The 15,560-nt window shown below is 36.3% G+C and overlaps 1 protein-coding gene across 2 annotated transcripts in view; it reads right to left on the bottom strand.

Annotated features, from left to right (window-relative positions):
• Window positions 1-347: 347 nt before the first annotated feature.
• The window catches only part of ABCC9 (ATP binding cassette subfamily C member 9), a 133,366-nt gene continuing 118,153 nt past the window's right edge, over window positions 348-15,560 (bottom strand). For both annotated transcript variants that reach the window (XM_039238595.1, XM_039238596.1), the window contains 5 exons: window positions 12,706-12,814; window positions 10,405-10,508; window positions 8,108-8,241; window positions 5,802-5,864; window positions 348-1,011 (listed from right to left, as the gene is read on the bottom strand). In XM_039238595.1, coding sequence (XP_039094526.1) covers window positions 874-1,011; window positions 5,802-5,864; window positions 8,108-8,241; window positions 10,405-10,508; window positions 12,706-12,814 — 548 coding nt within the window. In that variant the 3' untranslated portion in view covers window positions 348-873. The remainder of the gene's footprint in view (window positions 1,012-5,801; window positions 5,865-8,107; window positions 8,242-10,404; window positions 10,509-12,705; window positions 12,815-15,560) is intronic.

The following is a 15,560-nucleotide window of genomic DNA, read 5'->3' as shown; positions in this document are numbered from 1 at the left end:
AAACACATCTAATGATGAGTTAAACCATAGACAGCATTAGCTGGGCTGCCACTCAAGGATTGAATCTATTTACTCTTTGAACTTTACTCTGGAAAAAAACACATTACACCTGATACCTTAAGAACTCTCTCCATACTAGACAGGGGAAAATGGAACCTTGAGTATAATTTTTCAAATATCCAAACTCTTTTCATGATCTTTCCAGTTAAGGCTTTGGCTTTACAAAGCTAATATAAATGTGGTGACTTCTTGGTAACAGGAAACAATTTAGATGAGAAAAGAAGACTGGTAAAGGAAGCATGAGTATTACTAATATTAATGAACACAGAATATTCACATACAGTAGATAATGAATTTGAGTGTTTTATTTTCTCACTTTTAGAAAACCTGTCCTTTTAATCCTCCTCCAATAATATCTGGAGACACCAACAAAAAGGAAAATATTTTCTTACAAATAAGAGTATAATAATACTGAATACTCATGATAACTTCTATGCCTGAGAGATATTTACCAGACTTAAAATTATGAGAAAATATAGCTGTTGACTTACCACTTAAAGTAGCTTACATGTTTTAATACAACCTGCTACTCTTAAAGGTAAAGTGGCTTAATCATTAGAAAAACATCAGAAATGAACCCATTAAGCAGTAAAGTTTTGGAAAGTAAAACAAAAAGGAAGTATCCACATAGCAAATATGGTATTCATTGGCAAAGTGACATTGTTACTAATTACAAAGTTCCACAACACAACAAAAAAGCGTTACAAAAGTGTAAAAATTTAAGATGCCACTTCATGAAGGTCACACTGATGATCCATTAAATAGGTTATGACTGCATTATTTTAAATCCACGTATTGTTTTAAGACATCCCTTCACATGTCTGCACGAACAAAAGAAGCAAAAACTCCATCTTCTCTAGCCAAGAGACTTTCTGGAGTGTCATATTCTAAAATATTTCCTCGCTTCATCACAATAACTAGGTCTGCCGTCAGAATAGTGTGAACCCGATGCTGTGAGTGGAAAAAAAGAACATGTATTTGTTACAGATTTCAGGGCACAGGCAAAGCTATGCAATATGCATATTTCATTGATTATTCGGGGACAATTCTTTATCTCGAGGCGCTAGGAGGTGCAAGAGACACAGCCTCTTTTTCTGTCTTATTTAACATATCATTATTTACACAACTTTTAAATGCTGGCCAGTGTGACTGGATTTTGGATGGGCTGTATTCAATTGAGTGTAGCTAATATAGTAGTTTCAGCACTTTCATGGATGTGTAAGGAGGCTAATTTTGTTTGTCAAATAATTAAATGATAAGAAGAACCATCATGGACCAGGTGGGTTATTGTTTAGTCTACACTAAAATGATCTCTTGTGTAGAGTCAACTAATTTGTGGGCTAACACTCATCTGAAGAACCTTGGAAGGTGGTTCAATTCTGGGAACAGAATATGAGGAAATCCATTCTGGCATGCAATGTTAGAATGGGTTATCCAGGACTTTAGACATGCCATGTTTTAGTCTTTACACATCACTGCCACACACTTGTTCTCTCTTTTCACCTGGTACCCTTTGGAGAGAAGCTTTGGGATCAGTAATTAATAATAGTAAAAGCTATCACTTACTGAGCATATGCTATTCATTAAGTGCTTCACACATACTTGTTAATCATCAAAACATTCCTCAAATGTGGGTGTTATCTCTCTCTGCTTTGTATGCAAGACCATTGTGGTTCATAGAGATAAAGCAAAATCAGGAGATCACACAGATAGTAAGTAGCAGAACCAGCATTAAAACCAGGCTTATTAACTTCAAAGCATGAGGTATTTCCATCCTGCTATCAAACTGTTTTGTAGGGAGTATTTGGTATCTAAGAGGATAAGATACCCTTATTAGCATTATGGTTAAGAGCATAGACTTTGAGGTTAGATTGGACTTGTATTTTGGTTTCATCATCTGTTTGGTTGTGCGATCCTGATCAACAAACTAAACTTTTGTATGCTTCAAGTTCCACATCTATAAAATGATGGTAATAATAAAGTACCTGCCTTGCAGAATGGTGGTGAGGATCAAGTGAGATTAACCATGTAAAAAAAATCAGCACCTTGTCTGATTCATATAAGCAAATACTAAATGTCAGCCACTATTATTTTTTATTTTTAAAATTTACAAGGAAAAAATCTGTGCTGTGGGCTTTTTACTTCCTTTGGTGAGATAAGTGCTGTGAAATAGAAATATAATGTGAACCACAAATCTGAGACACATGTAATTTTAAATTTCTTAAAAGCCACTTTTTAAAGCACAAATAAACAGGTGAGATCTATTTGAAGTTATATTAAATCTAGTTGATTTTTTAAAGTAAGCTTTACACCCAATGTGGGGCTTGAACTCATAACCCTGACATCAAGAGTTGCATGCTCTATGGATTGAGCCAGAAAGGCATCCCATGAAATCCATTTTAATCATATGTTTTAGCCAATATATTAAAAATATTTCAATATATAACCAATTTAAAAATTATTGATGATATCTTTTACATTTTTCTGTAAGTACTAAGTCCTTGAAATCCAGTGTATTTCACACTTACAGTATCTCTTAATTTGGACTATGCACATTTCGAATGCTCAATAGTCAAACATGGTTCGAGGTTACCATACTGGATGTGGACTATGCAGGTCAAAACATCAGCATGGTGATGGGAATGCCGAACCCAGAAAAGCCATCTGTTTATCTGATACACAGTTTTCCAAAGTTCCTTCTCCTTACAACCCAGAGTCCAACCTAAAATCATCCCGGGGCAAAGATCTATCTTCTGCCCTGGTCCATGTAGATGGAGTAGTCTCAATGCTTACACTTTCAGAAAAGCAGTCATAAGTGGACAGCTAGAGGTGAAAAGAAAGACATATATGGAGTATAATAAAGAGGCCAGCTTAGAACATGTACCAGTATTTCCAACATCCATAACAAACTATCATTCACTGAATATTGGTAATGAATGATATATATTTAGGAATTACCAAAATTTGTAGGATAATGTTTATTTATCTTTGAAAGAAGATCAGAGTCACTTGTATACCCATGCATTTAGGAAAAAATAAACTTAAGGTTAATGAATTGTTTAATATTTGCTGTGTATTTTCCCTCCAAAAAAGATTAATTCTTCAGCCATCCTATCATAGATGCTAAAAAAAGAATTTGGCCTCTAAATCCATAAATAGAATATTATAAACATTGCCTTGTTTTACTAAAATAATGTTTACTTAAAAAAATAAAAATAAAAACATAGAAAAATCTTGGCCAACAGAAATAAATATATGTGGTGTCTATTCCATTAATCAAAATTATTTTTACTTGAGAAAGTGTGGTGTCAATTATAATAGCATTGAGGCAATTTACAAAATGCTCTAGAGATATTAATTAAGAGTGAAGAATAAATCACTTTCAAAAATAAATGTCATGCACTATTTTGGGGGCATGAAGGCTTCCTTTTAGAAGCCAAAGAAACTTATCTTGTGAAGTTCTTTCACTATTTTCAGTTACAGTTAACAAAATTAACAGAACAGCTTTTAGCAGGGATGAAAGAATAGTAACTGTTAACAGAGCTGAGACTCATTCTACAAGACTCTGCTACAAGTTGGTGGTGTTCTCTTTCTGTTAAGAGTCTGTTAAGAGAAGTTGGTTCCACAGTAATTCATCCTACTCATGACTCTGTGTTCTGGTGGGGAGGTATCCTAAATGACCACATTAGTGGTCTTGAAATGAAGACTGGATGAAAGATACAGAAGTCTATGAAAAGCATTCAGTGAATGTAGACAGATGAGAAAGAGAACATAAGTTTTTGGTTAAAAATACAAATTGTGCTATGGGACACCTGGGTGGCTCAGTCGGTTGAGCGTCCGAGTTTGGCTCAGGTTATGATCTCACGACTCATGAGTTCCAGCCCTGCATGGGGCTCTGTGCTGGCAGCTCAGAGCCTGGAGCCTGCTTTGGATTCTGTGTCTCCCTCTCTCTCACCTCCTCCCCCGCTCACACGCTGTCTCTCTCCCTCTCTGTCTCTCATTCTGTCTCTCAAAAATAAATAAAGATTAAAAACATACAAATTATGCTCAATAATCTTGTAGGTGTGAACTAAATGGAGCCACTCAGCAATACCATGCTTCATGCAGAAGACAGAAAACTAATCTTTTGAGTAAGCAAGGGTCTGCTTCTTCCACCCCTCTACCTGCCCATTAGGGGCAACAGGAAGTTCTTTCTCCTCCCGAATATCTCCCAACCTTCTCCACAGAGAAAATTTTTGAAAATATTAGGGAACTATTTTTCAAGTTAGGTAATTCTCTCACCCACTAAATCCTTCACACTCTAGTGTGAAAGACTTAATCAGGTAACTCTCCTCCAGGACAGAGTTCACTGGGAAAGTGAGGAAAAAATGGCTTTTTCTTTACCTAGGCCCAGTGAACAGCAGGTGGGCCTTGATGGGAGTCGTTTCCTGCCACTTTAAGAAAAGCTGTACTTCAAAGGGTGCTCTTTCCCCGTGCATCATTCACAAAAATGGAAACATACAAGCACTTCATACATAGCTCCCGGTACTCAACGGTTAAACATAAATAATTTTTTATAAAAACATAAATGCAGTTTTCAGGGAAGGTAAGGAACATGTACAGTGGTTTTAAGGACACTTACAATGTATCTTCAAAGAACAGTGGAATTGGTCCTTAGGACAGAGGTAAATCTGGTTCTCAAGTTTTTGTAAATACTATCTCCTGCATATGTGTGTGTGTGTGTTTAAAATTATGCATGTGCTTCATTAGGTATTGAACATAACTGAAGCAGCAGGTTGAGCTGATTTGTGTGAGAATATGCTGTAGGCAGTTCCCTCACCATATCCCCCTCCCTTTAATTGGCCCTGCCTGACTAAGGGGCTGCCACTAAGATAACTACCAGAGATGGGCTAGTTGGCAGAGGAGCTGATGACGATCTACTTGTTGGTCATCACCAAAGTGGAAAAGAGGCCATTCTTGTGGGCGAGCAAGTTTGGAACATTATCACACTCCACTAAAATACCCTCAGAGAAGACTAAAACAAGACCTGCATCCAAAATAGAAGAGACACGGTGCTGGAGAGAAAAGAGAAATGGAAAGACAAGAGTCAGCAAGAGGGAAAATGTCCAGGTGATTCATTTAAAAAAGTTTTTGTTAAACATTAAGCCTACATGTGAGAAAGAAGCCATCCACCTGCAGAGAGGAAGAAGAAAACCATGGCCTACGTTAAGTAAGCTATGACAAATACAAAGATTGGAGCAATCCTTCAATTTTATTGGTGCTCAGAGAAAGTATCTGCCTCAGCTATATCTCATTGCCTTCTTTCTTTTTAAACAGTTAAATGAATAGAAACATAGAAATTAAGTGTAAGTAGTAACATAATTGGTAGTCATTTTGAAGAATTTTGCTGATGAAACTGCTCATCAGATGATTAGATTATTGAAAGGAGAATTATCCCATGTGAATTACCATCTGTGTCTGGTGAAAAACCACAGCCATTCCTGTTAGAATCCTTAGATTTAGGATATCCCATCATTAGAGGAGGTAGGTAGAATAGGCAGTTTGGAAAAAAACCCCAACAATATACAGGCTTTCAGAGCACAGCTTTGTGTATAAGTGTGTGTGTTTCACAGATCCAGAAGCATTGGAAGAGAAATATATCATTCAATATACGTATACTTGAATTGCCAAAAAATAAAGATTATCAAATCTTTATCAAACAAAACCAAAAAGGAATAAACGAGCCTGTCTCCAATACTTACAGCTATTGTAACAACAGTGCGGTCTGCAAAAGCCGTCATTACCACTTTCTGCAAAATGTTTTCCTGTCAAAAAATAAATAAATTAAGTCTGAATTTTCTCTGGACTTCTTTTTCTTGTCATACTATTTTTCCCTAAGAGCAAAGACCCCCAGACTTCTGAGAACTCCTGGCTCCTGTCTTCTGAAGAAGGTATGGCAGGGGGCAGTGCTAGCAGCATGCTGGGTTCTGTACCTGTCTTCAAAAGGCAGATGAAACTCAGTGATCAACTCAGAATGACTGATAGATTTGTTAACCAGGGAACTGGAAGAGGAAAATGAAATGAAATGGGCATGGAAATGATCACTTGAGTTTTGCCAAACAGTATGTACTCAAAACTAATAAAACCTTAAAATGGTGTTAACCTTTGGGTTAGAAAAGGGGAAAAATAGAGGCGCCTGGTGACTCAGTCAATTAAGCGGCCAATTTCGGCTCAGGTCATGATCTTGTGGTTCATGGGTTTGAGCCCCGCGTCGGGCTCTGTGCTGACAGCTTGGAGCCTGGAGCCTGCTTCAGATTCTGTGTCTCCCTCTCTCTCTGCTCCTCCCCCGCTCCTGCTCTGTCACTCTCTCTCAAAATTGAATATACATTTAAAAAATTTTTAAAAATTAAAGAAAAGGGAAAAATAAATACATGCCCCAATTTGGATTTTGATCCATGAAAGAACCATCTAGGCAAAAACCATTTTTATCCCCACCACAAACTGTTAGGAAAACTTCATTCCTAAATCTTAAGTTTATTTATTCATTTTGAGAGAGAGAGAGAGAGAGAGAGAGAGAGCAGGGAAGGGCAGAGAGAGAGATGGAGAGAGAGAATCCCAAGCAGGCTCCATGCTGTCAGTGCAGAGCCCCATGAGGTTCGATTCCACAAACCATCAGATCATGACCTGAGCCAAAATCAAAAGTCAGACACTTAACCAACTGAGCCACCCAGGCGAGCTGTTTCCTAAGTCTCCCAAGTCTTATTAATATAAAGACTTCCTTCCAGTTAAGGTGGCCTATTGCCCATTAATTCATTCTCCCTTTCTCTCTTCTCTCTATTAAGGTTATATTATACTTATGATAATCCCCAATATTGTAAATCCTTAGTAATTAATGCTACATAATACTAATTTTGATGTCATTATGCTCATTTAGCGAATTGGCTTAATTAGAAACTATTTTATTGCTTCAAATTATCTTAACTTTGAGAAAGAGGTATAACTTTCTATAATTGATTAGAATTACTAGAAAGAAACGATGTCAAATTAGCATCTCCATACATAATTGGCTCTTAATAATCTTGAAACTGTTTCACGTGTCTGGATATCTTTTACTCAATCTAAAGTGTGCAGTAAGAGAATACCATATGTTTGTAGATGTTTTTATTTTTGTCCTTTCTGATGCCAAACTTTTAATATCAAGTTAACTTACATAAGAACAATATTAATTGCTAGCTCATATAGTTTGTGGTTTAATGTGACATTTTCTCTACTCAGTTCACAGTCTTCTCCACAGTTTGTTCTTGGGTATATTTAACAGTTTGAAATAATTTCTTTCAAAAGGTAAAGTTTCTGGCTTGTTCCCATGAGCACATTAATTTTAGTGAATCCTTCTTCTTCAAATTGCTTTAGAAGATAATGATTGATTTTGGTTATCAATTTCTACTAAATAGAAATTTGCATACTTCATTTTACAACTTCCATGGCATAAGACTTGAATACAGTTTACTACTCTTGTCAACTGAGCACTGGAATTTTACTGCTTTAAGAGTTTATCAAAAACTGGGGCACCTGGATGGCTCAGTTGGTGAGGCATCTGACTTCGGCTCAGGTCATGATCTCATGGTTTCTGAGTTTGAGCCCCACATCTGTGCTGACAGCAGAGAGCTCACTTCAGATCCTCTGTTCCCTTCTCTCTCTCCCCCTTTTCTTCATGGCCACAGGATTCTTTCTCTCTCTCAAAAATAAATATATTTTTAAAAAGATTTATCAAAAAGTGATGGCAAATTTATGTTTACTGGCAATAGGAATTTCTTTAAATTTCTTTAAAGGTGTATTGTCTCTTTTATCATAATTTTCAATAGGAATTTCTTTAAATTTCTTTAAAGGTGTATTGTCTCTTTTATCATAATTTTCAATGTGCTATCATCAGTTGATTAAAGAAATGAATGAGAAGCCACTCAAAACAACAGTACTGTGGATTCTGAGCCCAGTTGGGAAAAAAGAAGTTGTAATTTTTACGTGCATCTTTCCAACTTTTCAATTTAAAAAGTGTAGATAATGTACTCACTGTGGCCATGTCAATGGAAGCTGTAGCTTCGTCCATGATGAGAATGCTGCTTTTGCGGACAAAGGCCCTAGCAAGGCAGAACAGCTGCCTCTGTCCGACGCTAAAGTTCTCTCCACCTTCAGTGACAACTGCATCTACATCAGAGAGGGAAGCAAGGATTTCACTACAGAAATGCTCACATTTTCCTGAGCAAAGTAGGGAAAACAGTTGTGTCCTACAAGAGCACGCTGGACCTCACGGTACTGCTGCAAAGATTTCATACTGGGAAGGCAAAGAGGACTTTTACTTAGGGAAAATGAAGATGATCTTGGGCCATCCTATTTCTGATAACAGATTGTAAACTACCATCTTATACTAGGATATAAAATATGTTAGGCATTTTGAAGACTGGAAGACCTCAGAGGTTATTTAATTATTGAATGTAATTATCTAAGGAGATTATTTAATATAATCATCTGAGGCCCAACGACATTAAGTGGCTCACCCATGATCTCATAGTTAATTTGTAGTAGAGCTTGATAAGAAGCAGAACATTCCTGACTCCAATATCCATTCTTTTTTCATTATACCATCCCACTGGACTGTAAGGTCCATGTGGTTAGGCACTGGGTTTGTTTTTGTCCATCAGTGTGTCCATCTGAGCTGAATAAAACATTGTATGGATAAATGAATGTTGTATCCTCATTATCATTTTTTTTGTTTCCACCCATATGTCATAAACTGTCCTCTTGTGAGGTTAAGATAAATTCTGTTTATAAAACATCTTTTTTATTAGAATTCAAACACTTCTTCACAGAGTCCTGGAGGTAAATTTTTATTGATTATATTCTCATTGCATCAAATTCTTATAATTTTTCATGCTTGGAAGCTATGCCTTTCTTCTCCAAATTTTAATTTACATAATAAATAAGGAGGGAGCTGGAGATGATGAATATTCTTCACTAGAGTTGGCCTGAACCAGATCTTTATCAAGCAGTCGATGTAATCTTTATGGGGACAATGAGCAAAACCAACACTCAATTACATAGCGTAAATACAATCCCCTGTTGCTTACACTGTACCATAAACCCTTGAACACTATGCCCATGATTAAAGACAGGTGCATGCATCTTTCATGAGTGAAGAGGACTATAAAGCTTTCATTGCCTGTATTCCCAGTTACTAATGGTATGAGTGTTTCTACCATGAGAGAAGGGTCTATATGCATTATCAATTTCTCAAGTAGACTTGCTGGGCTCACCATGGGAGACATAAAAAATTATTATAGGAAAGTTCCTCCAGACCTCTGGAATTGCTCCCATGGTCTAACACTGGCAAGGTCAATAAAACTACCCTTAAAGACATGCTATCTCGATTTCTTTTTGTGGGATGCCTTCCCCTGGGAACTTAATTAAAATCATATTGTTTTTGAGTAGGTCCTTCTTCCCAAATAAACTAACAAACATGGTTTATTCTGGAGGCTGATTTTCTTTCTAGATGCTATTACAGCACAACCAATATGGCAACTACATATTATTTATTACAATTAGAATATTAACTAACTCTGATCTTTCTGACAGCTTTCTTAAATGAGTTCAGATTTTAAGTCCAAAACTATAAATATTTATTTTTATGAATTAAAGACTGCATTGTGCTCTTCCTGTTGTTTTGTTTTATTAATCATATTCTTTCATTATTCAAGCTGTTGTTTTACTCTGTCATCAGTTATTTTCCAGAAGTTGTTTACCTTACTCTGGAGCTAAATTTATATGAGTGATGTTTGAATACATGTTTTATCGCTTACACACATGGCTAAAACTGATACTGCAGCAAGGTCTTAGAAAATAATGTCCACAAAATTATGTTACATAAATATGAGAAATAGGCCCTCCTGGAAACAAAGAAAATGGCTGCCAATGAAGAGAAACTGCCTGCTCCTAAATGGTACCTCCTAATTTGAACCTAGAAGCCTCTTCAATCCTCTTAGTCATTTACTGAGGGTCACAGGTCATGTGAGTAGAATGACCACAAGGAAATATTCTGATTAAAATGAAGTGTACCACTAAAGGTGAAAAGACTGAAGAACTAAATGTATTAAGTGGAATATTTTGGCGTGTTCATATAGAACAGAAACTGTTATAGATTTTATCCTTTTGCATCCCATGCAAATCATTAGATTTTATGTGTCCTAATGACCTTTTGGAAATTATTTTAAATATAAGGAGATTTAATATTTATTATGTAATATAGAATAAAATATAGAGATATATAGAATTAATTGTATATGTTAAAGTAAATGTATTTTTTAGAAAATATACCTAGACCTCCTGGCAGGGATTTGACCATATTCTTCAGCTGAGCAATTTCCAGAGCTTCCCAGAGTCTGTCATCTGTGCATTTACACTCTGGATCTAAATTAAATCTGTAGGGGAAAAAATAGTTATTTAGTCATAAATAAAAATAAAGGAATTTTTACATATGCTTGCTTATTGCTGTTCTTTCCTGAAAAATGTAAATCCTGGGGTACCCGGGTGGCTCAGTTGGTTAAGTATTGAACTCTTGATTTCAGCTTAGGTCATGATCTTGGGGTCATGAGATGGAGTCCCTTGTTGGCTCTGTGCTGTGCATGGGGCCTGCTTAAGAGTCTCTCTCTCCCTCTCCTTCTACCCCCGGCCCTCTCCACTCACACACGTGTTCTCTCTCTTTCTAAAAAAAAAAAAAAAAAAAAAAAGTTAAGTCTTGTTTGTTTTGGTTATTGCTATATCCCTGGTAACTAGAACAGTGCTCAGGATAGAGCAGGTATTCAATTCATGTTTGATGAATAAATGAATGACCTTAATGTTATGAAAAATGTTTTTTGATGATACAATTAGCATATTTATATGTGAGATATGACATGATAAAATTCATTATGTGGATTTATCCACTTTCATATTATCTTTAATGAAACTTGAATAGTTTTGAGCAAAGTGTTTCCACACAACTGATGATTATATGGGAACATATAATGTTATCTTAGATGAGCTGTGCTGTACCAATCACAATAGTAGTAGTCATCATAAATATATTCAGAAATAGAAATGCACTATGGTATCACTAAATAACTTGATACATCCACAGCTTTTATTTATTTAATTTTTTTAATGTTTATTTATTTTTGAGAGAAGTAGTGTGAGTGGGGAAGGGGCAGAGAGAAAGGGAGACACAGAATCTGAAGCAGGCTCCAGGCTCTGAGCGATCAGCACAGAGCCCAATTCAGGGTTCGAACTCACAAACCCTGAGATCATGACCTGAGTTGAAGTTGGATGATAAACCCACTGAGTCATTGAGGCACCCCTACACAACTTTTAGTTAAAATGATTTTACAGCTGAATATGGAGCAATCTTCCATACGTTTTCTCTTCAAGACAAAAGGAGGTGGCAAATAATTCTTTGTAATTAGGTAGAGGAGGGAAGCCAGAGAGAATAAAGGATGTATGGAATGAGAGACACGACCTGGTGGATAATGCCATGGTGGGCTTTGGAGTCAGACAAACATTATTTGGAATTGGAGCTCTACCACTTACTTACTAAGTGTATAAACATGGACAAGTTAGAGCTTCTCTGAGGTTTAAAATTCTCATCTGTAAAATGAGGATAATAATGTGTATACTAGAGCAATGCTTTGAGAATTTAATGACTCAATATATTCAAAGCACTTAGCAGATAGATACCTAAATACTGCCATTCTTTTTTTCTTTCTTTTGTTTCTTTTTTCTTTTTCTTACTGTGGAAAACCATAAACCAAGCATGGAGAAGATTATAGCAGCTTCTTAAAAGGAATTTTGGCTGGAAGAGTAATTGTGAGGGATGGGGAGTCAAGGGATTCACTGAATTTAATATCTGTTGAGCCCACACCAGACACATAAGCTACAGGCAGAATATCTGTAAAGGTGGAACACCTTAGATATGTCTGTCAACAATCACTACTCCAAGTACAGAGGAAAAAGTGGCTTTTGTGGAGTCAAATTGAAAGAGCACAGCTCCTAGAAAAATATAAGGAACTTAATGGAGGACCACAGGGTAGAAGAAGGGGAAAAATAGTTGGGGAGAGGGAGGGAGGGAAACCATGAGAGACTCTTGAATGCTGAGAACAAACTGAGGGCAGGTGGGGGTGGGGTGAGGGGAGGAGGGAGGGGCATGGAGGAGGGCACTTGTGGGGATGAGGACTGGGTGTTATATGGAAACCAACTTGACAATAAACTATTAAATAATAAAAGAAAAAAAGAAAAGTATAAAAGATTAGTTTCTATGGGTTAATTTAGTAACTCTAGGGTTTCCCAATCCAATTGGTCAGAATATTTGATCTTATCATCCTTATTTTGTTTTTTTATTGTTTTTCTATTTTTAATTAAAAAAAAGTGTATTTTAAGGAGACTCCACACCCAATGTGAGGCTTGAACTCATAACCCTGAGATCAAGCAGCTTGCTCTACCCACTGAGCCAGCCAGATACCTCTGATCTTATCATCCTGATAATGTCATTCATACCTACCTGAAAAACAGTTCCAAGTAAAACCCTTCTATGAGCCAAAAGGTAAATCCTGAGGCATACAGGTTTCTGTTGAATACATCACCTACCTAATAGAACCACTGAATAGTATTGGATCCTGCAAAATGATTGAAAGTCTAGAACGTAGTGTGTGCAGTGGTAGTTTTGAAATGTCTATCCCATCAATGACAATCTTTCCTGTTAAAAAGAAACAAAAATTACAAGCATGTAGTAAAATCAAAAGTAAAATAATATTTGTTTATAAGTTGAAAGTACTTTCCTGGTTCAGGGTTGAAACCTAGAAGGTAAAGTTTTCCATTTACGTACTAAAAAACATCATTATGCAGCTCTAAGAAAAACATACATTTTGGTGATATTTTCTCTTATGTATTTTCTCTTAAAGAGATTCTCAGTTTTTATTCAATTTCTGTATTTCTTACAAGCCCAAAGTATTTTTTCTCCTTAATGGGTCTTATTTCTTCCAATATTCCTTTATCCTACTTCCCTGCTTTATTTTTCTTCACAAGATATTCTATATACATTTACCTGTTTTGTCTTTTTATCCTGACTACAAAAATAGTTCCTTGAATACAGTGATTTTTATCTAAATTATTCACTCTTGTATTGACGGAACAGAAGAATAGTGATTTGCAAATAAGAAAGGAAATTCTATGGCATAGAAATCAAATTTTAATGAATTTCTCTATACTCTGCTTAGACTTATCAGAGACTTGTGCAATCTTGATGATTTTTCCTCAAATTGATAAGCTATTTTATCATATCACTTTGTGAAAAGACAGTATTGCCCTATGAAATGAGCGGCCAGGTGAAGAATGGCAGGTGAAATCCTGTTTCCAGCTAGATTAGGTTCAAGAAGAAGCAAGGTGATCAGCTTAAACTTTCTTTGGGAAAAATGCATTGTCTATTAAAATCTAAATAGCCTAATGCTAAATAAGAGAATCAGTCATTGATAGTCCATATGGGGCCTGAAATCATGTTTCTGGATTCATGAGGAAGGAATAAGCTAATCTAATATGCTCAGTTACAGCCATAGTTTTGTGTTTTTTTTTTTTAATGAAATGTGTCAATCAATTGTCTTTGGATCATGTCAATGACTTATAATGCAAATCCACTGAAAGTCCTCAAAGTACCGGTATACTATTACTCGCAATGGAAGAGTAAGCTGCTAACCCAGTGGCTGATGCCTACTCTGTTCCTCAATCTAAACCCCAAAGAGACTGCAATTACTGTTCATCTCTGTTGTTCATAAATTGACCTCTTTATCTCATAAAGCTGTTGTGTAGATTATATTAAATAATATAAACTGTCAAGTACAATAAAAATGTGAAGTGCTATAATCGTCACCATAATCATTTCAGATAATAAGAGGAAGCACTTCCTTGAGTTTATGATCAAGCACATTGCTAGATCCCCTTTTATTCAAGATGGCTATGTGCTGGGCTATTTATAGGCCACTTGATAGACTAAATAATGTGACATATTTTTTCTAAAGCAAAGATTAAACTATTTACATGTCATATTATTAGTAATTTTGTAGATAGATAAGTATTTTTGTATAGTTTCAACATGTGCTTGGCACTTTGCAACTTGTCGCCTCATAAAATGTTCAACATCATTAAACCATGTTATTAAGATGATAGGAAGAATCATGCAGCAAAATGAATAATATAGATTACTTATCTCCTTGCATTTTTTTCCTTTGATGTAAATGGATGTGTTTTTAGTTTCTTCTATTCCTTTCTCTTAAAATGCCACCTACCTCAACTGCTGTTCAAAATGGGTGGTATTACAAAGAAATGGAAAAACATTCCATGCTCATGGATAGGAAGAGTAAATATAGTTAAAATGTCATTACTACCCAAAGCACTATACACATTCAATGCAATCCCAATCAAAATTGCACAGCATACTTTCAAAACTAGAACAAACTATCCTAAAATTTGTATGGAACCACAAAAAACCCTGAATAGCCAAAGTCATATTGAAGAAGAAAACCAAAACGGGAGGTATCACCATCCCAGACTTTAGCCTCTACTACAAAGCTGTCATCATCAAGACAGTATGGTATTGGCACAAAAACAGACACATAGACCAATGGAATAGAATTGAGAACTCAGAGCTGGACCCAAAGGTATACAGCCAACTAATCTTTGACAAAGCAGGAAAGAGTATCCAATAGAAAAAAGACAGCTTCTTTAAAAGATGGTGCTGGGAGAACTGGACAGCAACATGCAGAAGAATGAAACTAGATCAATTTCTCACACCATACACAAAAATAAACTCAAAATGGATAAAGGACCTGAACGTGAGACAGGAGACCATCAAAACCCTAGAGGATAAAGCAGGAAACAACCTCCTTGACCTCCACCGCAGCAACTTCTTACTTGACACATCCCCAAAAGCAAGGGAATCAAGAGCAAAAATAAACGATTGGGACCTCATCAAGATTAAAAGCTTCTTCACGGCAAAGGAAACAACCCACAAAACTAATAGGCAACCAAAGGAATGGGAAAAGATGGTTGCAAATGACATATCAGATAAAGGGTTAATATCCAGTATCTATAAGGAACTCACCAAACTCCACACCCGAAAAACAAACAACCCAGTGAAGAAATGGGCAGAAGATATGAACAGACACTTCTCCAAAGAGGACATCCAGATGGCCAACAGACACATGAAACGATGCTCAGCATCCCTCCTCATCAGGGAAATACAAATCAAAACCACACTGAGATACCACCTCACGCCAGTCAGAGTGGCTAAAGTGAGCAAATCAGAGAACATGAGATGCTGGCGAGGATGTGGAGAAACGGGCACCCTCCTACACTGTTGGTGGAAATGTAAACTGGTGCGGCCCCTCTGGAAAACAGTGTGGAGGTTCCTCGAAAAATTCACAATAGAACCCCCTATGACCCAGCAATAG

This window comes from Hyaena hyaena, unplaced genomic scaffold (assembly GCF_003009895.1).
Source record: "Hyaena hyaena isolate Hyena2069 unplaced genomic scaffold, ASM300989v1 scaffold_143, whole genome shotgun sequence".
In the NCBI taxonomy this organism is placed as follows: Eukaryota; Metazoa; Chordata; class Mammalia; order Carnivora; family Hyaenidae; genus Hyaena; species Hyaena hyaena.
This window is presented reverse-complemented; position numbering and strand designations above follow the sequence as displayed.